General features: G+C 66.3%; 3 protein-coding genes across 5 annotated transcripts in view; all 3 read right to left on the bottom strand.

Annotated features, from left to right (window-relative positions):
- STUB1 (STIP1 homology and U-box containing protein 1) overlaps positions 1 to 1,195 on the bottom strand; it is a 1,389-nt gene extending 194 nt beyond the window's left edge. Inside the window, exons 1-2 of the mRNA XM_076351259.1 lie at positions 1,002 to 1,195; positions 6 to 112 (exon numbers count right to left, since the gene is read on the bottom strand). Coding sequence (XP_076207374.1) covers positions 6 to 112; positions 1,002 to 1,178 — 284 coding nt within the window. The 5' untranslated portion in view covers positions 1,179 to 1,195. The remainder of the gene's footprint in view (positions 1 to 5; positions 113 to 1,001) is intronic.
- Positions 1,196 to 2,849: 1,654 nt separating this feature from the next.
- On the bottom strand, positions 2,850 to 8,207 carry RHBDL1 (rhomboid like 1). Its single transcript, XM_076350840.1, is given in 9 exon segments — positions 2,850 to 3,123; positions 3,231 to 3,291; positions 3,650 to 3,750; positions 4,063 to 4,175; positions 4,264 to 4,387; positions 4,390 to 4,411; positions 5,275 to 5,499; positions 5,763 to 5,921; positions 8,129 to 8,207. Coding segments are annotated over 9 exon segments (1,116 nt in total). The 5' UTR covers positions 8,168 to 8,207; the 3' UTR covers positions 2,850 to 2,851.
- Positions 8,208 to 11,037: 2,830 nt separating this feature from the next.
- LOC143166738 (mitochondrial Rho GTPase 2) overlaps positions 11,038 to 25,316 on the bottom strand; it is a 45,528-nt gene continuing 31,249 nt past the window's right edge. The window contains exons 1-19 of one of the 3 annotated variants that reach the window (XM_076351430.1): positions 24,749 to 24,809; positions 24,188 to 24,246; positions 22,959 to 23,040; positions 22,791 to 22,834; positions 21,420 to 21,473; positions 20,953 to 21,005; positions 20,288 to 20,396; positions 19,723 to 19,824; positions 19,135 to 19,233; positions 18,571 to 18,679; positions 18,167 to 18,287; positions 17,216 to 17,300; positions 15,905 to 16,050; positions 15,716 to 15,816; positions 15,513 to 15,643; positions 14,990 to 15,070; positions 14,656 to 14,778; positions 14,348 to 14,550; positions 11,038 to 12,955 (exon numbers count right to left, since the gene is read on the bottom strand). In XM_076351430.1, coding sequence (XP_076207545.1) covers positions 12,838 to 12,955; positions 14,348 to 14,550; positions 14,656 to 14,778; positions 14,990 to 15,070; positions 15,513 to 15,643; positions 15,716 to 15,816; positions 15,905 to 16,050; positions 17,216 to 17,300; positions 18,167 to 18,287; positions 18,571 to 18,679; positions 19,135 to 19,233; positions 19,723 to 19,824; positions 20,288 to 20,396; positions 20,953 to 21,005; positions 21,420 to 21,473; positions 22,791 to 22,834; positions 22,959 to 23,040; positions 24,188 to 24,246; positions 24,749 to 24,785 — 1,857 coding nt within the window. In that variant the 5' untranslated portion in view covers positions 24,786 to 24,809 and the 3' untranslated portion in view covers positions 11,038 to 12,837. Of the gene's footprint in view, positions 12,956 to 14,347; positions 14,551 to 14,655; positions 14,779 to 14,989; positions 15,071 to 15,512; positions 15,644 to 15,715; positions 15,817 to 15,904; positions 16,051 to 17,215; positions 17,301 to 18,166; positions 18,288 to 18,570; positions 18,680 to 19,134; positions 19,234 to 19,722; positions 19,825 to 20,287; positions 20,397 to 20,952; positions 21,006 to 21,419; positions 21,474 to 22,630; positions 22,692 to 22,790; positions 22,835 to 22,958; positions 23,041 to 24,187; positions 24,247 to 24,748; positions 24,810 to 25,316 lie in introns of those variants that run through there. The other 2 variants (XM_076351432.1, XM_076351431.1) reach the window with 2 other exon arrangements.

Here is a 25,316-nt window from a genome sequence, read left to right as displayed (position 1 = left end):
CCAGCTCCAGGGGCTCGCTTGCAGTCCGCCAGCGCCTTGTCGTGGCTGCTGCATCTTCAGGTAGCAGAGTGGCTCGGTTGGTGTAGTAGACGGCCACCAAGGGGTTGCGGTTCTGCAAGGGCGAGACCTGGGTTATGGCCGGTGACGGCAACCACTGGCAGGGGCGAGATGCGGTGACCAGAGGGTGACAACAGGGTGACTCGGTGAGCCGGCTGCGCAACGCCGTCATCCTGGTGAGAGCCCGGAGCGCCGGCACGGGCTTGCACCCCTGGGGAGCTGCCGGGATGGATGGGGGACAAGCTGGGGCCAGGCCCCATGGGGCAGCCCCCCGTCCCCAGCCAGAGGGGACAGCAGGCCCCCCCCCCCACACACCATGCCCTGGCCTGGGGGGGGAGGGGCTGGAGCCCTCTACCCCAGGGTGGGTCGGCACTACCAAGCCCAGCCTGGGGATGTGGCGGGGTCAGGGGGAACAGGCCCGAGCTGGGGGCACCCTGGGAGGGGGGGGGTGGGGGGGGTGGGAGGGGGGGGGGTGTGGACACATGAGGGTCCAGCTCAGGGCCCAGTGGTGGGACATGCCTGGCTGGGGGGGGGGGGGGGGGGGGGCGGTCCGAGCTCAGGGAGGTGTCCAGGCCCGGGGGGGAAGCGGGGTTCAGGCCGGGCCTGGGGGGGTGGTCTAGGCCCGAAAAGCAGGGGGGGGGAAGGCGGGGGGGGGGGGGGGGGGTGTCCAAGCCTGAAAGCAGGGGGTCCAGGCCAGGCCCCCCCAGGGCTGGGGGGAAGTAGTCCAGGCTGAGGTGGGGGAGGCCAGGCCAGGCCCAGGGGAGGGGTGGGGGGGGTCCAGGCCCGGGGGGGGAGGGGGGAGGGGGTGTGTGTTCTAGGCCGGGGGGGTCCTGTCCCGGGGGATATCCGGGCCGGGCCAGGCCCGGGGGGGGGGGGTCCCGTCCCAGGGGGTCCGGTCCCGGGGGTGGGTCCCAGCCCGGGGTGGGGGTGCCGTTGGGACTCACGATGGCGCGGCCGTAGCAGGCGGCGCCCTCGGGGTACTTGCGGCCGCCGAAGAGCCGGTTTCCCTGCTCCTTGTGCTCCTGCGCGCTGTGGCTCTTCTCGGGGCTGCCGCCCCCCGCGCCCGGCCCCGCCGCCCCGGGCCCCGCCGCGCCGCCCTCCCGCTCCTCCTTCCCCTTCATGGCGCCGCCCGGCCCGGCCCGGCCCGGCCGCCGCTGGGGCCGGCGGCTCCGCTGGCTCCGGCCGCGCACTGCGACAGCCGCCACCGCCGCCGCCGCCGCCGCTTCCGGGGCCGGACCGCCGCGGGGGCGGGGCCAGGGAGAGGGGCGGGGCCAGGGAGCGGGGGGGCGGGGTGGGGGGCGGGCCGGCCCGGGGGACGGAGGGGCGGGCTCTGGGGAGCGGAGGGGCGGGCCCGGGGGCACGGAGGGCGGGGTCTGGGGAGAGGAGGGGCGGGCCCGGGGGACGGAGGGGCGGGGTGTGGGGAGAGGAGGGGCGGGCCCGGGGGACGGAGGGGCGGGGTGTGGGAGCGGAGGGGCGGGGCGCGGGTGAGGTTTGTAGGGCTGGATGGGGGGGGGGCTGGATGGGGGGGTGTGGGGTTGGGGGGTGCAGGGGGGATGTGGGGCTGGATGGGGGTGTGGGGGTGCAGGCGGGTTGTGGGGTTTGATGGGGGGGTAAAGGGGAGCGGGAGGGCTGGGGGGGGGGGGCGCGCGTGTTTGGCTGCGTGGGGCCAGACGTGGGTGCGCTGGAGCATGGGGGGGTGGGGGGAAGGGGGCCTTCAGTGCCCAGCCCGTGCTGCAGACACCCACAGCCCTGCACACCTATACCCCGGCCCCCCCCCCGCCGCCCCCCATGGCAGCCCGCACCGCGGGGCTCAGCCGGGTGCCGTTTCACCCCTCCCAGAGTTTTCTGCTCCAGTAAGTCCCGTCCCCGGCTGTGGCCCCCCCCCGGCCCCCCCCCCGCCCCGCGCCCCGGGGCCAGCCAGCCCCGGCGCCCCCATTGAATCAGCAGAAACGCAGCAGGGATGGGGGGGGGGGCACCCCCCGACACCCCCAAAATCCCCATCTCCCCCCCTTCCCCCCCCCCAAGAGAGACGCAGGCCCCGGCAGTGTGCAAATATTTATTTATACTCCAAAAAGGTCGGGGGGGGGGGGGGGGGAGGGGAGGGTCGGAGCGCCTCCCCCTCCCCCCCCCCCCCGCACCCCATCCCGGGGCGAGCCCCCCGCCGCGGGGAGGGCGGCTGGCAGCAAAGCGGGGGGTGGGGGGGTCGGGACACCGGGGGGGGGGGGGGCTGCGCCGCCGAGGGCACTGCCGAAACGAGTTGTGCCGGTCTCAGCCGATTCGCCTTCCTGCTGGGCTCTCCCCGTATTACTCTTTTTTTTCCTCTCTGTTTCATTTATTTATATTTATTTGGCATAGAAAAATAAATCGTTCCTATTTTGGCACCAGTCCTTCGCGTGAAAGTGCAGGTCCTGGGGGGCAACGAGTCGGCCCCCACTCTGGAAAGGGGGTACGGGAGCAAGTGGGGTCCCGTCCCATCCTGTCCCCCCCCGCCCCGTCCCCCTGCTTGGCTCCTTCCCAAGGGCACCCCGGGGGGTTGGCGATGCCGGGGCAGGGCTGAAGCATCCTTTGGGGGTGGGGGGGGGGTTGCCAGGGTACATTTGGGGGACGGGACGCAGCCCATGGGGGGGCGGCGCGCTTGCTAGCACCGAGGGGGCAGGCGGGCGGGGGGGGGGGAGTGGCCCGTCCCCATGTCACGCGCGGGGAGCCCCCCCCTCCACCGGGCTTGGCCAGCGATAGGAAAAAAAAAATAAATAAATAAAGGGCTGGAGTGGGGTGGGGGGGGGTGGGGGGCAGGTTATGGCGGGGGGGGGATCTGTGCCCCCAGCAGGTCGTAGGCGAAGATGTTCCAGAAGACGGCGAAGAGGAGGAAGGTGCCGTAGGAGAGGAGCAGGACCCACCAGCCGCACTGGTCCTGCAGGCTCTCCTCGTAGCTGCGCAGGATGGTCAGCCCCATGCTGATGCCCACGATGGCCCCCGCCAGGTGGGCCATGAAACTGGGCTGGGGGCCCGAGGCCGGCAACGGGGGGGAGAAGCGGAGCCAGACGGCGCGACCCACCTCCGAGCTCACTGTAAGACAGCGCCGGGATGTGCTCAGCCCCCCCCGCCTCGCCCCTCGCCCCCCGCCACGGGTACCCCCTGGGATTGGGGGGGGGGGGGCACGGCCGGGTACTCACTGCACACCAGCGCCAGCACCATCCGCAGCAGCTTGTAGGGGCAGCGCATCCCGGCCCAGTTCTGCGGGCGGACGGACGGACAGATGGACGATGGGCTGGCACCGGCGATGCCCCGGCACCGGTGATGCTCCGGCGCTGGGGCCCCCCAGCGTGCCCCAGGGGAGCTGTGCCCTGTCCCCACAGAGCCCCCCACCAGGTCCCCGCTCCTCCCCACCCACCCCCACCCATGACGCCCCCCCAAGGTGCTCCCCTCTGTGACGGTGCCCCCCCCCCCCGCCCCAGTGCCACACCATGCTGCCCACCCTACAATGCCACCCAATGGCCCCCACCCCACGGCATTCCCCCTCCGATGTCACACCACGCTGCCCACCCTCCCACACACCCCCAGTGCCCCCTGCCCCGATGCCGGCGGCGCTGACCATGACGACGTTGGCGAGGTGGGCCGAGCAGAGCGCGTAGACCCCCCCCGAGCCCCCGACCAGGGGGGCCCGCATGTCCGTGATGGAGACGGTGAGGGAGCCTGCGGGCACGGGCAGGGCTCAGCGTGGGGCCTCGCCCCCCATAGCATTAATTAATTACAGTCCACGTTAATTAATTACAGGCTGCACTGCCCCCCAGCCCCCCGGGGCGAGTGATGCTGGCAGCGGCCTGCGCCGGTGCAGGGTGGTACCCCAGCGGTCAAGAGCGGGCGGTGAGCGAAGCCCTGCATCCCCATCAAACTCGGGGTGCATCTCCCCCTGCCCTCCCCAGGGCTGGTGACAGGGACCGCAGCCCCGGCCGGGTGGGGGACCGGTGGGGGCAGCCCCCCCCCCCCCCCCGGGCATGCCCCCACCTGCCAGGACGCCGGCCAGGTAGAGGAAGCTGATGCGCAGGATGCCGTGCACCATCTCCAGGGGCACCCCGATCATCAGCTGCAGGAGGGCGTTGAACCCCAGCTGCTCCAGCCTGCCCAGGCACAGGAGGGGACACGCGGTGGCTCAGCCACGCAGCCCCCCAGTGTCCTCCCCCCGCCCCCTGCCCAGCAGGGACCTACCCCACGTGCATGAACATGTAGGTGACGAAGCGCCAGGCGCGTGCCCGGTGCCCGGGGTGGTAGACCAGGGGGCTCTTCATGTACTCGGGGTGGTAGGTCTGCAGCACCCACTTGTTCAGGCGGGCCCGTAGCAGAGGAACACGATGATCTGCACCAAACCCCACGGCCGTCAGCCCTGGTACTGCCAAGACCCCCACCCGTCCCTCTGGCCTGGGGCAGGGTGCTGGGACGTGGGGCACCTGGCACCTCTGCCCCGGGTCTGAGCCCCAAACGGTCACCAGGACATCACAGCCAGGGTCACCCGTCCCCTCCACCCCAGGTCTGAGACCCCATATAGCCACCGGCACATCACAACCGGGTCACCCGTGGCCTCTGTCCTGCGTCTGAGGCCCCCATGTGGGCACCGAGACATCACAACTGGGGTCACCCATCCCCTCCACCCTGGGTCTGAGACCACATATGGGCACCAGGACACATCACAACCAGGGTTCACCTGTCCCCTCTGCCCTGGGTCTGAGCCCCCATGGCCACCGGGACACCACAACCAGGGTCACCCATCCCCTCTGCCTCAGGTCTGAGCCCTTCCACGGCCACCAGGACATCACAACTGGGGTCACCCATCCCCTCCACCCTGGGTCTGAGCCCCTCATATGGGCACCAGGACACCACCAGGGTCACCTGTCCCCTCCATGCCAGGTCTGAGCCCCCCATATGGGCACTGGGACATCACAACTGGGGTCACCCGTCCCCTCCACCCTGGGTCCGAGCCCCTTGTATGGGCACCAGGACACCACCAGGGTCACCCGTCCCCTCCATGCCAGGTCTGAGCCCCCCATATGGGCACTGGGACATCACAACTGGGGTCACCCGTCCCCTCCATCCTGGGTCTGAGGCATCCACAGCCACCAGGACATCACAACTGGTGGCACCCGTCCCCTCCACCCCCAGTCTGAGCCCCCCATGGGCACCGAGACACTTCAGCCAGGCTCAGCCTTGGTGCCAGCCCCATACCTGGGTGAGGGTGACGGCTGCCATGAAGACGGGGGGCGGACACGTGCGGTGCTGGTAGAAGTACCAGCGCCGGTCCATCTCACAGGGCAGGATCTCGTAGGCCACGTAGCGGACGAAGCGCTTGTAGAAGCCCAGGCCGGTCTCGTCCAGCAACACGTCGCGGGGCAGGGCTCGCTGCCCGTTGGCGATGGCGCGCTTGAAGCTGCTCGAGCGCTTGCTGCTGATCTGCGGAGAGAGGCCGTGCCCGCGGGGGCCGCAGGGGCAGCTCGGGCCCGGTGGGCTTGTGGCCACCCCCTGCCCATCGCCGCCACCCCGGTGGGACCGGCCGAACAAGCCACCCCAAGGTCGTGCCATCATCCCATGCCAGGGGAGACCCTGGGGACCACCGGTGTCTGCCCCCTCCCCAGGGGCACAGGGAGGTGCCCAGTGCCCCCCCCGGGCTGGCACCCGGCCGCTCGCCCCCGTCCCCGTGGCCCCCCGGCACTGACCAGGTCTACCAGCTCCTGATAGCAGACCTGCCCCTCGTCGTTGCCCTGTGCCAGGGCCACCAGCATGTCCAGCTTGGCGGGGTCCAGGGGCAGCTCATGGCTGTGCACGAGGCTGGCGAACGTCTCCACCCCAATGAAGCCGGTGTTTTCGGGGTCGAGCTGTGAGGCACGGCACGGGGCATCACCGGATGCCGGGCCTGCGGCTCCCTGATCGGTCGGGGAGACCTTCCGGTGCCCCTCACCCCGGCCTCAAGCCTGGTGGCATTATTTGCCACTCCATAACACCAGCCCCTGCCTCTGCGAGGGAGGCTACAACCTGCGCCCACTCTGTACCCCGCACCGTGTGGGTGCCCCGTGCCGTGCGGGTGTCCCGTGCTGTGCTGGCGTCCCCGTCTCCCGCGGCGCAGCCAACACTCTCCCACTCAGTTATTTCTCGCCGCCAGCAGCCTGCCAGCCAGGAAGCCACGAAGCTAAACACACGCGCAGCCCTGGCACCAGTCTCCTCCTCCTCCTCCTCCTGCCGCTCCTCCCGCGTGCCCTCGCTGCCGCCGCTGGGGCTCCGTCACGCCGGGCACCTTGTGCTGGGGCACCCCGCACCATCCCCGGGGCACCCTGAGCCCTCCAGGCACCCCGCACCATCGGGCACCCAGCACCATGGGGTATCCGACATGGTCCCGCTCGTGGAGACGAGGAGCCCGGGGTGGCATGAGGATGATGGAGATGGGGAGAGGGCACCAATGGCCGGAGCACAGCTCGAGCCCTGCTGAGGGTGGCCGGGACCCCGCGCCCCGCAGAATTACCCTGCAAATAGCGTTGGGTTTGCTCCTTTCTTGGTCAGGGGAATGAAATGCAGAAGAGGAAACTCGTCCTCATGGGACAGGCAGGAGAAGGCGTGCTAGGGGTATGGGATCGTACCCCCACCCCGGTGTGCACCCCGTCCCTCCGGCCCCAGCCAGGGAACAGCCAAAGCTGCTTTCCCAAGGGGGGTCCGGCTGCCTGGAGTCCCTGCCTGAGGTGGGCACGGGTGCAGGGTGCGGGCTGCAGGGTGCGGGCAGTGCTTGCAGCCTCGCAGCAGCCGCCAGCCCACGGAGCAGCCCCAGCCATCGGGGTGCAGGAGCACCCCGGTGCCACCCGTCCCCTGCACCCCACAAGCAGCACACGCCGCCCCACAGACGCCACGTGCCTGTGCCACGCCGGAACCTGGCACATGTTGTCCCCACATGCCGGCGCACGCCAAGCTCACCGGCCCCCGGAGAGCCCCGGCAGTGGCCAGAAGACCCTCTCCACTTTGGGGGTGCATCTCCCCCCACCCCAGCCCCACTGGCCCCCCCGCAGCCCCCCGGAGGGGGGGGGGGGCGGGCGATCCCTAGCCCCCACAGCCCCTCGGCCCTGCTGGGCTCTCCCAGGTCCTGCTCTCGCCTGGGGAAGATGCTGCTCATTCCCGAAGGGCTCGGAGGTGCACGGAGACCCAGCACCGATGGTGGGGTGACACGGGGGACAGCACCGCAGCTCCTCGGCTGGGCAGGACGGGGGACTTGGCCAAGGTCACGGAGCCAGCTGGGGGCGAGGGGGGGACCATTAATATTCCTGACCCCCAATAAATTCCCTCCCCATCCCCAGAAGAGAGCCGCCGGCTCGGCCTGGGCTGGGTGGGGACGGAGGGACGAGGCGGCTGAGCGCCAGGGGAGATGCTCGGGGCCGAGCGCCGGGCAGGGATGGGGCCAGGGTGCAGCGGGTGCTAACGCATCGGGGCCTGATCCTGCCAGCGGAGTGGAACCCACCACTACGCAGCGTTAATGCTCCACGGCCTGATCCTGCAATCAGGTCACGGGGCTGGATGCAGCCCCCCACGAAGGCGAGCCTCACCGGGGTGGCTGAGCCCCACGGCAGCCCCGGGGCCCCATCCTGCACCCAGTGCTGGGACTCGGCACCGCCGCAGGCGTTGGGGCTCGGCTGCCCAGCACCCCTCGTCCTTGAGGGTGCACCCGGCAGGATCCAGCCCGGGGCAGGCGGAGCGGGGAGCGCTGGGGCGAGGAGGAGGCCACAAGTGAGCTGAGTTGCGTGGTCTCAGCGGCGCGACGGGGCCCCGGGTCCCCCGGGGCAGTGATGGGGGGCACCGGGGGATGTTCAGCGGGGGGCAGCGGGCGCGGTAGCTGCCCTGGGCGGGCAGCGCTGCCCGGTGCCTGCCAGACCCGCGAGCAGCGCTGCCCGCTGCGCGGCAGCCGTGCCCGGTGCATGCGAGCATCCTCCCCCCGGTAGCGATGCCCGGTGCACGGCGGCCCCCCCCCTGGAGCGGAGCCCGGTGCCCGCCCGCCCCCCCGGCAGCGTTGCCCGGTGCCCGGAGACCCCCCCCGCCTCGCTCTCACCTGCTCCTGGATGAGCTGGAGCAGGGAGCTCCTGTCCATGCACCCGGCGGGCGGCGGGCTCCGCCGCTCCCCCGCGCCCGGGGCCGGCGAGCCGGGCAGGGGAGCGGCGCGGGCGGCGGGGGCGGCGGGGGGGCGGCTCTCCCCGCCAGCCCCGCGTTGCGGCGGGCCCGGGAGCGAGCTACGAGCGGCGGCGCCGGGAGCCGCCGATGGCAGCGGGGCGGCGGCGGCGGCGGCGGCGGGGGCGGGAGCGGAGCCGAGCGGAGCCGCCCCCGCCGCAGCGCACGGCGCAGCGCTCCCCCCCCCCCCCCCGCCGCCGCGCGGGGAACCGGGACCCGCCCCGCCCCGCCCCGCTCCGCCCCGCCGGCAGCCCCGGCCCCGCGCCCCGAGACACGGCACGGGGAGGGAGCCGGCACCGGGCACCGGCAGTCTGGCGGGGGTACCCGCGTCCCGGTACTGGTACCCACCTGCCGGTACGGTACCCACCCGCGTCCCAGTACGAGCACCCCCATCCCAGTACAGTCCCTGCATCCCAGTGCGGTACCTGCATGCCGGTGCCGGTACCGGAACCCGCATTCCAGTTACATTACCTGCGTCCCAGTACGGGTACACGTATGCCAGTATAGGTGCCCGCATCCTGGTATGGTACCTGCATCCCAGTACAGCACCTGCATCCCAGTACTGGTACCCACATCCTGGTACGGTACCTGCCTCCCAGTCAGTACCTGCACACTGGTACAGGTTTCTGCATCACAGTACAGCACCTGCATCCTGCTACAGGAATCCGTATCCTGGCATGTTACCTGCATCCCAGCATGGGCACCCACATCCCAGTATGGCATCCGCATCCCAGTATGGGCACCCACATGGGCACCCACATCCCAGTATGGGCACCCGCATCCCAGTACAGGCACCCACATCCCAGTATGGGTACCTGCATGGGCACCTGCATCCCAGTATGGCACCCACATCCCAGTATGGGCACCCGCATCCCAGTATGGGCACCCACATCCCAGTATGGGTACCTGCATCCCAGCATGGGCACCCACATCCCAGTATGGCATCCGCATCCCAGTATGGGCACCCGCATGGGTACCCACATCCCAGTATGACACCTGCATCCCAGTATGGCACCCACATCCCAGTATGGGCACCTACATCCCAGTATGGGCACCCGCATCCCAGTACAGGCACCCACATCCCAGTATGGGTACCTGCATCCCAGTATGGGCACCCACATCCCAGTATGGCACCCGCATCCCAGTATGGGCACCCGCATCCCAGTATGGGCACCTACATCCCAGTTTGGCACCCACATCCCAGTATGGGCACCTGCATGGGCACCCACATCCCAGTATGGCACCCACATCCCAGTATGGGCACCCACATCCCAGCATGGGCACCTGCATGCCAGCACCAGGTACCTGCGGAATCTGGCACAGGCGTCTGCAAACTTTACCTCCATTCTGACCCTGGCGCCCACAGGCCAGCACGGGTCCGGGTGCGTCCCCCGTGGGTGCTCCGCCTGGCACGGACGGGGCACACGGTGCCTCCAGCACTGGCACCTGCCCCAGCACAGAGCGTGCGGGGCAGCCTGGCACCGGGCACCCTTGAACTGGCACCCTTTACATGACGTGCACAGCAGCACCCGGGCCAGGCCTGCTGCCCCCGGACCCCCATGTGCCCCATGTTCCGTGGGGTGGCACGTCCCCAGCACCCAGCCCCGGCACCGTCCCTGCTCCCCTGGGCCGCGGCTCAGCCCCACTGCGAGTGCCAGGGGAGCTCTGGGCTTCGCAGCCCTGCCGTGGCATGGGGCTGTCCCCGTGCCGGGGCGGAGGGGCTGGGAGGCAGCAGGCAGGGGGCTGTGCAGGCCGGCGATGCCGCGGCGATGCCAGCTGGCACGGGGCAGGCAGAGATGCCAGGCAGTGGGGCAATGCCCGGGCTCCTTCCTCGGGGACTGCGTGCGGTCATGGGTGAGCTCCCGCAGCCCTGCCATGCGCATCCCCTGCCCCACGCCTGTCCCGGCACAGCGTGTGCAGCTCCGGCACACCAGCACTATTAATACACACCGCGGCACGTGGGCCTGCTGCTCCCACGGGGCCCAGCCTGGTTTGGACTCACCAGGGAGCACCGCACGTCCTGCATCGCCTCCTCCACCCTGCACGGTGGCACTGGCCGTGCTCCCTCCCCCGTCCCTACCCGGCCACCCCGCTTTGCCGTGGTGGGAAAGGTCAGGGTCTCCTCTCCCACTCCAGCAGCCCGGGGGGGGACCCCATTGCACACGGGGGAGCAGTCCGGTCTCATCCGGCCTCAGAGCAGAGGCCCCGGAGAGGTGCTGGGAAAAGCCTTTTCCCCAGCTGCGCCCGCATTCCTGGTGCCCAGCACCGGCGGCTGAGCCTGCAGAGACAGAAATAGCCGAGGGAGAAGCTGCCCACGGGGAAATGGGAGCAGGCAGGGGAGGCGGCACCGCCCCGGGAGCTGCAGGCGTGTGGGGGGAAGGCGGCTGCAGGGAAGCGGGGAGCTCCTAACCCTGCACGCAGAGCCACGGCTCCCAGGGGCACAAGGGCAGCCAAGCCTCCTGCTTCCCTCCACCCGCGAGATCCTGCCAAGAGCGACACGGGGACCCACCACCTCCTTCCCCGTCTCTCCCCGCTGGCTGGCACTTGTTGCAGAGGCATCCATGTCCCCAAGCACGAAGGAGCCCTGGGCCAGCCCCCCGAGCCTCGTCCCACAGGGCCGGGCTTCAGCTCTTGCCCTTAATCCCTCTAACTGCCCCCAAACGGGGTGGGCAGCCCAGGTCCTTGGGCTCTCCTCGCTCACACCGCAGCCAAGGGAGGCCCTGGGCTTCGCGCAGCCCCGGCGGGGGCGAGGGGTCCTGCTCCCCAGGAGACGCAGGACACCGTGTGCAAGCGGAAGGTGTGTAAAAATTTATTTTCGTGTAGAGGACAAACCTCCTAAAATGGTATGGCTTTGCCAGACCTGGACCGGTGCCGGGAGCAGGGTCAGACCACCAGACACAGGCAGAGCCACGCACGGTGGGCTCGGGCACGGAGAGAGGATAAGGAAACACCAGGGATGCGGCCCTGGCAGTGCCACGAACCACGGGCCAGCAGAGAACGTGATGGCAGCAGGTGCCCGGCTGGCAGAGCGGCTCCGGCACAGGCAGGGACCCCCTGCTGGGCCAACGCTGGGGACCAGGCACCGGCAGGACGGGGGCACCACCCCGGGACTGCCCCCATAAGAGATGCTGGCTGCCGCCCAGCGACTTCTCAACCCCCTCACCGGCTCCAGGCCACGATAAAAAGTTTAAATAGACAAAACATACAGAAAAGCGGCTCCAGCTGTACCTCGGTGTTGCCCCACCAGCTGCCTGCAAATAAGCCTAACCCTGAGTGTGCTCGAAAAGCCTAAGAGCTAGTGTCACCGAGCCAGGAGCTGACCCGGGCTCCCCCACCCCGGCAGGATGGGAGCCCAGGGACGGGTGCGAGCTGAATGTGGAGGCCAGCGCAGGCTGGCCTCGCTCTTTGGGACTCGGAGACAGGGACGCTGTGGGACTCTGGCCCTGAATTTGCGCTGGACTGAAGTCACGGCAGCTGGCCGGCAGCTAAGGCCGGCTCGGGTGCGGGCAGGGGACGGGGGAGGAAAGAGCTTCCAGTCGTACCAGGAGATGCAACGCCCAGAGCCTCGCACTCTGGGACAGCCTCAGTGCAGCCAGAGCCCCGCAGAGGGGACAGCAGGACAAGAGCCGTATGGCACGGCGTGGCACCAGCTCAGCGATGGCACTGCCAGGAAAGGACTGCAGCCTGCCCTCGGGAGCGCAGCGGGCACCCTATGTCCCCGCAGCCCTCCCCAGCTTACCAGGGCTCCTGGGGCCCTGCCAATACTGGTGGCCATGAATACTGGTGGCCAGGGCAGGGGTGGGGAGGGGACAGGCCACGCAGCCAGGCAGGGGAGGAGGGTGGATGGGCCGAAAGCCTGGCACGCTGCAGGACTCGAGTATTTTTGCGCAGAAACAAGGGAGAGAAGGGGCCTGGGACAGGTCCCGGGTATCGCTCCCTCCCCTTGAAGCCTGGGGGGCTAGGGGCTGCAGGCACAGCATCCCAGCAAGGACCAGGAGTGACCCCAAAACACAGGGGCTTGGGGGGGTGTAAGCGCCTGGCCCTCCAGGGCTGCCTTTCCCAGCGCTGGCAGAGGGAAGCAGGGACTGGGGATGGAGGTGTGCCCCGGGGGGCCGAAGCCATGAGCACATTCGACAGCTCTGCTGCTGCTGGAGGCCCCAGGGGCTCCGGGAGTGTTGCCCCCCAGAACTGAGGGCACCAGCACAGCCCTCTGGGGAAGGGATGTGCCTGGCCCAACAGATACCGAAACACTCATGTTTGAGCTTAAAAACAAACGTTAAAAAAAACTTAACAGAATAAAAGATGGGGGTGATCCTCCAGCTGCCGGTGAGGCAGAGCCCCCAGGCAGAGCTTCCCGGCCCCTGCTGCCACGGCTGGCGAGGAGGCGGCAGAGGCTGGCAGGGTTAGGCTGGCTGGTGCCGGAGGATCTATCCTGCTGGTGCTGGCAAGTCCGGTTTCACTGGTCCTGCAATCCAGGCTGGGGGGAAAGGAGGATTTCCCACCAGGGACCAGCTCGAGGCAGGGCCCCTCACCGGGGCGTCGTTTGGGAGGGGGAGGCTGGTGTCACGGGGAGGACGGGGTAGAGAGCGACTCTCATTTGTTCTTGGCTAGCACACGGTACAGCGTGAACCCTACCAGAGCAGTCACCGTGGCCCCCAGAGCCACCCGGAGCCAGAAGGACGCGGCTCCCAGCTCCACGGCGTTCAAGTGGCTGCAAGGAAAGAGAGAAGAGGCCAGTGAGCGAGGTGCACAGGGACGGCTGTACAAACACCCAAGCTCCCTGGCAGCCCGGAGTGCTTCCCCCCCAAAGCAGGGAAGTTGGGGTGTCCCTGGGGGGATGGACGGTAACCGTGGTGCAGCTCCGGGCTGGGGGATACAGCCCAGCTGAAGGCAGAGAGCAGCGAGAGGCTCCCCGGCCCCGTGAGCCAGAGCACCCGCCGCCCGGCATCGTCATCAAGCCAAACGATGGCTCCCCACCCCGCTGGTGGGATGGATGGGGCTTTACGCTCCCGTGGTCTGGAAACAGCACGCCAACACCTAAATAATTAGTACAGCAAGGAGGTACGTATCTTCCTTTCTAGGTCAAGCTGCTTTTACAACTCCAAGTGCGCAGAGACCCAGAAGTGGATGCAGGCGGAGACGCTGGCACAGCCGGTGACACTGACCTAAGGGGAGCGAGGGAAGGGACCCAGCCCTGCCCGAGCGTACGCATTCTCTTCCTAAACACGTGCTGTCCTGCATCAACGTGCTCCTCTCCGAGGAGGAAAGACATATCCATTATTCATTCTCCACTAAATCAGGGGAGAGCAGCCAATCCCTGGCCCTCCATTACGCCGTTATTTATTTATACCACATACCCTAAGTTATATTAAGAATATTTAAATTTTAATACTGCAGAGGGGGAAAAAAAAAAGTGTCAGCTCTAAAAATAAAGTTGTTTATTGAAAAGAAGCTAGAGGGAAAACCACTCACTGGTAATCCCATCCCGTCTTCCAACGCACTCACACATTCTCCTCAGGAGGGCTCTGCCCCGGCGTTGCACCGACCCTGAGCTTTCAGCCCCCTCCGCCCCTGGAGCGGAGCCATGCCGCACGCAGGCACGTTCTCCTTACCAGATCTCCCATCATCGCCCGTGACCGGCCTGGCTGCCACCCTACCCCGTTACCCAGCCCCTTTCAGGTGCGGTTCCTTCCCAAAGGGAGGCTGTGTGAACGGAGGTCTTGCTTCACTGACCTCTTTTTCAGTCCGATCCACCTCATCAGGAGAAAATAGCTGCCACCCCCCCCTCTGCGGGCCTTGGCAAACTAGGCTGGCTACTCCCCTTCAGCATTTTTTATCTTAAGCTTCAAAAATAAAAACTCCTGTGGCAGGATCTATCTAATAAATCTGCCAGAGACAGACACGAGGCAGAAGAGAGACTCCACCCTCTCCAAGCAGGGGGAGAAGTGGCCTTTTTGTTTCAATTACTTCTACGAGCAGATGACACCAAGAGCTAGAGAGGAACCGAACCAAAAGCGACGTGGCAGAGGCAGGGTTCAGACACAGCCCCCCTCCCCGAGCTCTGCTCCCAGCCGAGAGCCCCCTCCGCGGGAAGGATACTAACGGGAAGGTGGCGGCGGTGGCCAGCTTGGTGTAGACGGTGGTGCTGGGTGGACCCTGGCCGTGGCAGGAGAAGAGGAAGGGCGGTGGGAGGCAATGCTTGTAGCAGAACTCGGCAGGGGAGAGCCCGGGCTGCTGACTCGCTTCTGGCAGGTCTGTCTTGGAGGCCACGAAGACGCAGGGGATCTGGCTGTCCATGTAGTGTTGCTGCAGAGACAGGGAGAAGTCCCAGCGAGGGGTAAGCGACCGACCCCTGGGAGATGTGGGGCTGCCACGCAAAGGCTGAAGTCCCATAGGGCCCCTGCCAGCTACCTTATAAATACTGGCACAGTAGCTGAAGGATCTGGGATCGCTCAGGTCATAGATGAAGCAGGCGACATCGCAGGCTGCGTCCGACGGCTTCATGAACTTCATGTCGGCGCTGACCTCATACAGCTGGGGCAGGAGGCGAAAGGACGCGTGGCACAGCACCGTCTCAAGGGGATCGGCCGTTTCTCACCCCAGCACACGGCCTGTGCCGGCGTGACCGCAGCCACAGCGCAGCCCAGGGGTGCCGGGACGGCGCTGCAGCAATACTGGGGGGGGACACAGCCCAGCCCTGCTGCGAGCCAGACACAGCAGCGATTCCCTCCTCTCCCTGACTTACTATAAGGTACTTCTCCTGGCCGTTGACCTGCACCGTGTTGATCGTGTAGAGGGATGGGTCTCCTGAGTTCTCCCTCTGGGCCTGCCATCAATGAAAACGCTGTCTCAGACAGCAGGGAGCAAGAGCAGTGCTTGGGGGAAGGAGAGCATTTCGCACTGCCCCGAGCCCCGTGGTGTAACAGCCACTTGAAGGCCAGCCGGCGCCTGCCACGAGACGCAGGGCCGTTCATAACACGCAGGGAAAGCCAGCATCACCTTGGGGAGATACAGCTGCCTGGGAAAGGCACAGCCCCTCCAGATCCTCGGGACAAGCGGAGGGAGTGGGCCCACTGCCTTAGGCAAAATTAAGGATGCAAGAGCCACCCGGAGGGGGGTGTGAAGCCCTTTGCCGGGAGGCTGGGGCCTGGCCATGGGCAGGGAGGTGCTGTCACGCAGCAGATCACTCAAACAGCCTCACGGCTCTGCCTTCTGCTCCGCTGGGACGCCCTGCCGCAGCGCGGCTGGAGAGGGGAGCAGCCACTCACCGCGAGGCTCCTGCCGAGGAAGGTCTGCAGGAAGGCGGACTTGCCTGCGCCCCTGGCTCCCAGCACCTTGCAGAGGAAGACGTTTCTCTGGGTCTGGCCTTTCTCCAGGTCGATCCTCTTCTCCCGGGTCACTGGCAGGAGAGAGGCTGGGTGAGCGAGAGGAGAGACCTGAGCCGTGACGGGAGGGGAGGGCATGGCCGTACCCGTGAGGGCTTGTGTCTGGGAATCCTGCTCCGAGAGGATGGGGTAGCCCAGGTAGCCCAGGCACTCCAGGCAGTGCCGCACATCCAGGTAAGCCACGAGCCTGGAGAGACAGAGCGCACCGGGAAGCCGACAAGGTCAGCAAGGGCTAAGCAACGTGACTAAAGGCAGGGGAGAGGGACTGAGCTTACGTCCACTGGCAGAGGAATCCATGCAGGGAAAGCAGGCCTTTATCAGTGGTGCATACCGTGTTGTAGAGCTCAGGGCCCCAGGGCACGCAGGGGAAGACGCTGAAGAAGTTCTGCAGCTCTGTGGGGGAGAGGGCTCCGTCCTGGTCCTGCCGAAACAAAGGGGAGCCAGCAGCTGAGGCGGGACACAGTCCATGCACACACCGGCAGCTCTCTGCAGCCGCACCAAGCATTGTCGGGGTCCAGAGAGAGTCCCTGGCACACAAGCCACCCTGCTCGCTGCAGCAGAATGACACAGGGATGCTTTCAATGGCAGAAATCAACTGCAAGCAAGGCCAGAGCTGCACGAGCGTGCAGAGACCCTATGCCCCAGGGACTCCCATCACTGCACAAGAAACAGGCCGATTCTGCTCTGCGATTGCAGCTGGAATCGGTGCCAGCCCTGCTACCGGGCAGGACCCGTCCACACTCACCCCACAGCCCTGAGCTTCCCTGGGGCCAGCCACCCCACAGCAGCCTGCATCGGTCCAGCCTGGCCTTCCACGCCGCAGGGTAACTGACCCAAGGTCTGTGTGTGGCCACGGGGCCACTGGCCACCAGCCAACCACACGCCAAGCCAGCACCTTCAGGCTGCTGTGCCACGGGGCCGTGCCACAGAGGATCTGCCGGCATCTGGGCACACAGGGACGTGCGTCGACTCCGCGCAGCAATTCCCCGTGGCCACAGAGCTGCCGTACCCCCGGCGCACACCAACATCTGAATAACTAGTCCGAGCAGGTGTACGCAGATCCAATACATCCTCTACTCCCACTCTCCAAAGAGCCAGAGTATGGCACAGATCAGTTGCTTTCTCTCCCCCTCTCCGGCCTGGCAGCCCCTCCACGGGGCTGGCAGCCATGCAGATGCTTGTGCCTGGTCCGTGGCTGCAGGCCAGCAGCTATGCCCGCTTTCCCTGCCACCCTGCGTGCTGCAGCCAGGCACTACGAGGGGCTACGCCAGTTTGATGTTAACTCAGACCCATCCACTGAAGGCCCAAACTTTACTGGCTGCCCTTTGGTCAAGGGCAGCGATCACAACCCCACGCCCTTGACGTGCTGCTGCCATCAGACTACCTACAGCTCGCTGCGACCACCTCCTGCTCCCAAAGCCTCGGCAAGAAGCTGTGAAGGGAGCGCTGCGGCAGAGGAAAGCCCTTCACTGGCGCTACGTCTGCTCCCTGGAACAGACGGGTGGACAGGAGAGCAGCTGCGCCCAAACGTGCAGGCCTAGCAGAGAGCATCCCCTCCCCAGGCAGCTCCACCGCACGCTGCCCACCTTGTCGTGCTTCTCAAACAGCCGCTGCAGGAACTGGTAGCCCAAGTGGTTGAGCTCCGTGGAGCAGCCGGGGGGAAGGCGGAACCTGTCGGAAGAGACCCAAGTGAACCTCCTCAAGCCCTGAACGAAGGGCAGCGTGTGAGTGGGTCTTCGGCCAAGCTGGATCTCACCCAGAGCACACAGGTCCCCATTCCCTCCCCGCTCAAGGCCAGCGGTTGTCTCCAGGCCTGGCTATTCCTTGACACAGCCCCCTTGTTTTGGGGAGAAGCCCTCAAGGGTGCACAGCTGCCTCTCCTCGGCACGTCCACACTGCCCAAGCAGCCAGGGGGAGGATGTAGCCCTCGCTCTGCCTTGTGCACAGGGCTTCAGTAGGGCACAGCACTACCCCTGGGGTGCTTTCCACCAGCACGGGCCCCGTTGCGTCCCCACGCAGCCTGCTGTCTGGGGAGAGGATGAGGCAGCTCACAAGCCAAACCCTTTCATTACTGCCAGATCACCACCTCCGGGGCGGCAGGGAGCAGAGCAGAGACGGCAGCTGCAGAATCAGCCAGGAGGGCTACGCTGACAGCTCGCTGCTCCCGACAGAGCCATTCTGCCTCGGCTCAGGCAGAGACAGAACAGCCTTCAAAAACCCCTTGCTGATGTCAAGGGAAGCCAGGGACAGGCCTTCATTCCCCACCTCCTTGCCCGCCTACATCAGAGCCAGCAGCACAGTCAGCAGCTCCAAGGACCATTGTATTCATCGCCAACCCCGTGTGTCAGCTCCTGCCCACAGGGGAAGGTGAGGAGCATGAACCAGACCACGAGCTAAGGGTGTGGATTCAGCCTCAGCTGAGGAACGGGGTAGACCCCAGGGTGCAGAAAGGAGCCAGCAGAGGTGCTGGGGAGCCCGAGTTGCACACCACAGGGATGTCACACCCTGCCCGCCCCACTCCACGGCAGGATACGCACTGTGGGTAGAGATAGTCATCCGTCAGCTCCAGCTCGTCGTCGTACCCAAAGCGGCGAAGGATGGTCCAGGTGGTCTCGTGCCGGCCCCTCTGGATGAAGAGCGTGTTGAGGAAGAGGAAGCCTGCAGGAGAGATCAGGCGGTTCAGACGCAGTGGAGCCAACTGAGCGCTCAGCCTCAGGGATCCACTCCTCGGGACCACGCTTTCCCTGGGAAAACAGGCTGCTTGGACAGAGAGCTCTAGCAGCCACAGCAGGCTCAGGCTTGCTTTGACAAGAGGGACTAATGAGGCTTGGAATGAGAGCCGGGAGGTTCAGCCCGAGGACAGGATCCCTCACAATGTGCTGAAGGAGATGGGTCCCGCCGTCCCTTGCTGGGAAGGAACGTGGAGCCCTTGTGCTGTTACCGTTCAATGTCAGGCCATTGTCCTGCACCCCATCCGTGGTGTTCTTCCACACAACCATCTTCACGTCCTCCAGGGCCTGGGGAGCCAGTGGGTTTCCAAAACAGGACTTCTACCTCCCAAGAGAAAGAAGGTCATTGTCAGCAAAGCACACAGCCAGCACTACCCTCTGTCTCGCCAGCATCCCTCTCCCCTGACAAGGAGACGGTGTTTCCAGGAGAGAAAAATCCACGCAGCTCAGGGATTACCGCCTTAGACCTTGACCAAACCCCTGTTCTTCAGCATCCCAATAACGTATGACTCTCAACACCTCCAGAGCCTCCTGCTCTTCCCACTGCAGAGCAAACTCAGCCCAAGCTTAGTAAAGATGGAAGACCTGTGGATCCCCACGTGCTCCGAGAAGCTCCCTACGGTGCTTTAGCTGTGCCACAGCAGAAGTACTGAATGCAAACAGGACGGCTGTGTCAGGAGATGGGCAGCCTTTCTGCCTGGTATTGGATGGAAAGGGGACCCCAGGGGCTTTCCACAAGGGACTGGGGAGTATCTCAGCTCTGCAGGCAGCCCTACCTGGAAGTAGTTGAGTTCATCATCACTAAGGATCTGGTTGTTATCCTGGTCCGAGAGGTTGAAAATCCGGGTCAGCGCTCGTGCACATGCAGGTTTCAGCTGCAAGGAACCAACCATGGTGACAAAAACAGGGCACCACCTTCAGCCTGGCCCTTCCTCCTGCCTCCTGAAACCCCATGCGCAGAGGGGTTCCCTTCCTGCACTAGCTGGGAACACGGTCCAGCTAGGCCAGTACCACAGCCACCTTGGAGGCGGGAGTCAGAAGCAGGGCAGCCCACAGGGAAGTTTTTTCCTGGACCCTGCCCACAATGGCTGCCGCATGGTCTGGAGCACGAGGGCTTCTACCCCACCACGCCCCCCGTCCTCGCAGATCTCTCTGGCCTGGATATACTCAGCTGGCTGCGCTGAGCACGGGAGCTGAGTATTTACCCCTCCGTCGGCTCCCCCCAGGGGGACCGCTTTCCCCTTGTTCTGGCTGCCTCGGCCCAAACTTTCCAGCCTCCTACCCAGGGGCAAAAGCACAGCACCAGACCAGAGCGCTGCGACGGGAAGGAGACTCCTCCAGGGGCTGCGAGCGGTGCTTCCTACCTGCTTCTCCTCTGGGTCATAGAGGGGGGCTGTGGGGTGCAGCACAGCTTTCTGGGCATAGTAGAAGAGCTCAGAGATGTTCTTGAGGTTCTTGGCAGAGCACTGGGGATTCAAAGGGAGAGACAGTCCTGTGAGCGGGGACAGGCGACGGGCTGGTGACAAGGGGCAGAAGGATGATAGGAGCTCCCCAAGCCAGACAAGTTGTGCATCAAAGCACAGAGCAAAGTCTGTCCACCATCAGGAAAAAACAAAAGGGAAACCTCCCGCTCATGCTCTGGCTTTGCTGCGCCCATTCCACAGCCCCAGAGCCAACAGGGGCTGCACATAGCTCCACCATCAGTTACAGCTGGAGAGCCGGAGCAGGGAGACACCGAAACCCACTCCCTGTGAGGAAGGCAAAGGACAGAAAGCCTAAAGCACAGGCCCTCAAGACCCAGATCGGGGTACTTCTGCAGAGCAACGTTAGCAGGGCAGATCTCCACAAGCACGAAGGCTCCCTGGCTCACGCCAGACAAGCGCTCCTACCCCTCAGGGAGGCTTTGCAGAAACCCTCCAGTTCCCTCACCTCCACGCAGGTCTCTATCTCTGAGAACTGGTTCATGATGGGCAGGATGACGTCCATAGAGCTCCCCACCTGCAGGTCAGACTTGTTTCCCACTAAAATAATGGGGATCCTGGGGAAGAAAGACGGGAGTGTCAGAGAGCACGAGTGAGGCCACCTCTCTCTTGGTCTCGGCCCTGCCCCAGCCACGCGTGCTCCCAGGCAGCAAGCTGGGGAGCCTCTCCACGCTCCTCCGCAAGGTCCACAGCAGCTTTCCTGCCTCCCACGGCTAGGAGCATCCATCTGGAGAAACAGACTGCCTGATCCTGCTTACGCTTTCACCCAGCAACAATATGTTCAGGAGCCTTTAATCCAGCATAGCAGCCTTCTGCCTAAGCGATCCACACGCAGATTGAGGCTTCTGTGCTCCCTTACTCCCTTGGTAGCCTCCTCTCCCTGCCTGGCTGAGAAGAGATCAAGGGGGGAAGGAACCCTCTCCCGTGGCCCTCTGCCTCAGCTAGATCTGCGAGGGAGAAAGGCCCCCACGTCCTTCTGCTACAGGTGGTCTGGCCACAAGCCACAAAGCTGGTTTGATCTGAGCATCCTCTGCACAATGCAAAGGTGGTGGGGACCCCGCAGCCTCCAGAATCTGCCGATTCTGCACCCGCGGACCACGCCACACACGGTACCTGGAGCCCTTTTCAACTCCTCCGTTCACCATGGGGATCCACTTTGTGCGAATCTGAAAGGCGAGCACAGGGAAAGGCCTGTCACCGCAGCCTGGGGAGGGAGAGGCAGCTCCCAGCACAGGCGTCGCGGCAGTCAGCAGGGCCCTGCAGCCATCTGCTCCCCGGCATTCCCCCGCACCAGCAGGCAGAGCAGACCCGGGGATGCTGGATGCCAGCAGAAGGATGCAACAGGCCTGTTGCCCCCCAGCACATAAGGAAAACAGCCAACGTGGGAGCAAGCTTGGGCTGTGCTCCGCCTTCCTCTGCTTGCAGGGGTCTCAAACCCCAAATCCCCGTAGGGCTGGGGTGCACCAGTACCCACCCACACCAAAAAGCCAGGGCAGCTGGGAAGGACCCAGCGCTGGGAACCCCTTCCCCTCTGGCTGCCGGAGCGGGGCCACTCAGGGCTCCGGCGGGGGACGCGTTACCTTTTCGATCGTGGCCTCCTTGGTGACATCGTACACCACGCAGACCACGTTGGCCTGCAAGAGAGAAGCGGCAGAGGGTGCTGAGCGAGGGTCCCTGCGGCGCACCCGCCGCAGCGGGGAGGCAGCCCGCGCCCGAGGCACAGCCCTGCCGTAGCCGCAGGCCGGTCCCGCGGCCAGGCAGCCCCGGCCCCACATGCTGCTGTCATGCTTGCACCGAAACCCGGCAGCGGCGGTTGAGCGTGCGTGAGCGTGCACACGTACACACAGCCCTCGAACAGCAACGACTCGCCCGCTGTCAACACGAGCTCCACAATGGGCTGCCCGGGGCAAAGACTGGCTCCTCTGCTTCGGGACCTGCCACGAGCACCTCTGCCTCCATGTCTAACGGCCCGGTTTCCCGCTCCCACACCTCACTGTCCCCCCCCCGGCGATGGCTCTGCCTGTGCCCTGTGCCGGGCCAGCGGCCGCTGCCCCCTTCCCTTCCCCGACCCCGTGCAGACAGCGCTGACACCAACGCTTTATTTGAAGCAGACAGGAGGGATCACTGGCCCTTTCAGGAGAGAGTTTAGGGCTAATCCCGAGGACACACAAGGGTTTAGGCAGGATTTCCTGGAGCCATTTTAAGCCTCGCTATACTCTTGCTGTCTGGGTGGAGGGAGCAGGACCCCCGTGCCCACCAGCCCACCTCCTTGGCCGTTAGCCACTGAGGTGGAGAGATTAAATAGCTTTGCTCACGTGAGATACACAGAGGAGAGAGAGTTTTATTATCCATAATCAACAGGTCCTCCTCTGTGCAGAGCCGAGGTTAATCCCAGGGCAGAGAAGAGCAGCTGGGCCCACCCCAGCCAGCCAGCTGGATTATTCCTCCCTGGCTGCTCTGAGGGACGTGGGAGCCCCGGTCCCTCCCTGTCCAGCGCTCCCCGGGGCTCCAGCTCCCAAACCAACTCCTCTATGCCACTGCTTCATCAGGCAGCCACGGGGACCTAATGTAGGGAGCAGAAGGGTCTCGCCCAAGCTCAGGAACTGCTTCTCCCCTCTTCTGAGTCTGTCGGGAACATCCCGAGGCTAAGAGCACATCATCTGCTCAGCAGCCTCCTCCACCTCCTGGTGGGCAGCAAGCTGCCCCCCACCGCTCTCCTTCTGGAGGCTCCCCGGAGGGCTAGGACAAGCCACGTACAACAGCTTGCAAGACAGAGAAGGATTAAACAAACCTCTAAACAAACCGATAGCATTAATCCACAGATAACCAACTGCCTGCGCATCTCCAGGTGGCTAACGGGGAGAGCAAACAGCCATGTGTCACCCGCCGGCTGCAGGGCTACGGGCACCGCAGGCTCCTGGCCCGCAACACCCCCGCCCAGCCCCGCTCACCTTAGTGATCTCCTCCTGCAGCTCATCCTCCGTCTGCTCTGACTCTAGGCGGGGAAGAGAGCCGTCACTAACCGCCCACGGCAGCGGGGACCCCTTCCCACTCCCCTCAGATGGGCAGAGAAGGGGAGAAGCGAGGCCAACAGGGAGCGAGGGGGGATGGGGCCCTACCTGAGTAGTCCACTATGTGCGTGGGGACCTTCTCCGGCGTGACGTCAGCCGGGATCGTGATCTCCTCCGCGCGAGGAGGCACCTGCAAAGCCAGCAGACTCCGTTCCAGCCAGCTGTGCCAAACACAACTGAGAGGACGGGTGACAAGGGACTTCAGACATGGCCACTGCCCAGCACCCTCCCTGCCAGGGGAGCTCCAGACCACGGATCGCTCTTGGCCCACCGAGCTGCAGCTCTGGCTCGGCTCGCTACAGTTCATCCCTTACACAGCCAGTATCCCCACGGTGAAACCTCTGACCGCATCCTGGCCCCGAGCCATCCGTCGAGATGCAGCTCCTGACGGCACCGAGTCCCACCAGGGAAGCCGGCTTTCAGACAAGTCAGTGCTGCCGCCCCCACTACAGCTCCGGAGATAAGCCCTCAGCACTCCCCCAGCTCTCCGGCCTGATCTCTTGGCAGCTGGGAGAAGCGCTAAGCTGATTGTCCGGGCTTTGCTGCGAGAGCATGGGAAGGTGCGCGGCGCTGGTCCTCCCCCGAGCCTCCGGCGCTGATGCTTCCCAGCGCAAACGTCGCAGAGGGCACCATCTGCTCGTGGGCAGCGGGAGAAGCCGCCTGACGGCCAGACCGATCCTGTTTCCCCACCCAAACCGCGATGGGACAGTGAGCCGCCGAGCCAGAGGCTCCAAGGGGCACATGCAGGCGGGCTAGATGCTGCTCCTCGCAGATAGCCGAGCTCAAAGCACCAAACCTTTCTCCAGACGGACACAGAAGGGCAGGGAACGCAGCTCAGCCCCTTCCAAGGGCTCTGTGCCAGTGCCGCCACGGCAAGGCCGGCGCTGGGGAGCAAACGGCACTACCACAGAGGGCAAGGCTGGGCCCTACGGCGCTGGTGGACACAGAGGTCCCCCGCAGCAGCACGCTGGCTGCAGCAGCAGGGAGCAGGGCCCTGGGAGGTACCTACACCCCTCCCCAGGGCAGACGGGGCCCCAGGTCAGGGATTAGAGCACGAACTGAAGAAAACACCATTTCAGCTAGAGCTCCGTGTGGTCCTCGCAGGCTTAAGCTCACCCAAACCGGCCCGGTAGCTGTCACCAGTCCCCAGGGAGCCGCACGCACCTCCTGGACACCCCTGGCTCGGGCCGGTGCCACTCGGGACAGAGCCACCCCGCTGCTGCCCAGCAGGGCACCCGGCGAGGGGGCCCAGGGGTCGTCGTCCCCCTCACGCTCACCTCTTCGGGGAACTCCTCGCCCACCAGAGCCATGATCAGAGACGTCTTCCCCACCTGGGCTAGGAAAGAAAGGGAAGACGTTGGCACCGGCCCGGCACGGCCCGAGCGGGATGCGGGCCGGGGGCGGCGGCAGGCGGCAGCCACGATCGGAGCCAGCGGCCGGCGTCAATCACACCCGCGGGGCCCGGGGCAGCTCGGCCCGCGGGCGAAGGGGAAGTCGGTGTCCTTGCCCAGCGGGAGACCTCGGGGCGGAGGCCGGTAAAGCGGTGCAGCGCTTCAGCCCGGCTCGCCCGAGGCTGCCGGAGGGAGCCCGCGGGAAGGGCCCCGCCCGCAGGAGCCGCCAGAAACGGGGGCCCGCGGGGCTGGCAACGGCGGCCGGAGGGCACCGCTACCGGGGCCGTCACGGTGGGGGACACGTCTCCCGCCCCGCCGGGGGCCGAGGCCGCGGGCAGGCCCGGCCGTTCCCCCCGGCCTCCCCCGCGCGCGAGCCCCTCCCGGCGCCGGGCGGCACCCCACGGGCCCCAGGCCGCCTCGAGGGCCCACCCCCGCCGCCCGCCTTACCCTCCCCCAGCAGGAGGATGCGCACGTCCCGCTTCATGGCGGCGCCGCCGCCGCTCCCGGGGCCGCCGCCGCCGCCGCCGCGCCCCCCCGCCCCGCTTCCGGTCACACCAGCGAGCGGCGGCGCAGAGCGGCGCGGGCAGAGCGGCGCCCCCTGGCGGGCGGGGGCGGCGCGCGGCACCCCCAAGACCTCCCGGCTTCAGCTTTCGATGTTTTATTAACAAAAACAAACGGCAAACGGGGCCGTAAAACACATCCCGCAACCGCCCGGGCCTGGCCTGCGGGCCCGCCGCCGCGTCCGGCTCCAGCAGTCCGCGGGCGGAGCAGAGGTTGGGGCTGGGGCCTGGCTGAGGCCTAAGCCGGGGCCTCGCCCGGGAGCCGGGGCCTGGCCCAGGGGACGCGGCCGGCCTTCCTCCCCCACCGGAGAAGCGCCGCCGGTCCAGGGGGCTCCCGGCTCAGCCGCCCGTGAGCTCCCAGACGAGGACGGCGCTGTGGGAGGCCGTGAGGAGGCGGCGGCCGGAGGGGGCGAAGCGGCAGAGGTGGACGGCGTCGTCGTGGCCGGCGTAGTCCT

This window comes from Aptenodytes patagonicus, chromosome 13 (assembly GCF_965638725.1).
Source record: "Aptenodytes patagonicus chromosome 13, bAptPat1.pri.cur, whole genome shotgun sequence".
In the NCBI taxonomy this organism is placed as follows: Eukaryota; Metazoa; Chordata; class Aves; order Sphenisciformes; family Spheniscidae; genus Aptenodytes; species Aptenodytes patagonicus.
This window is presented reverse-complemented; position numbering and strand designations above follow the sequence as displayed.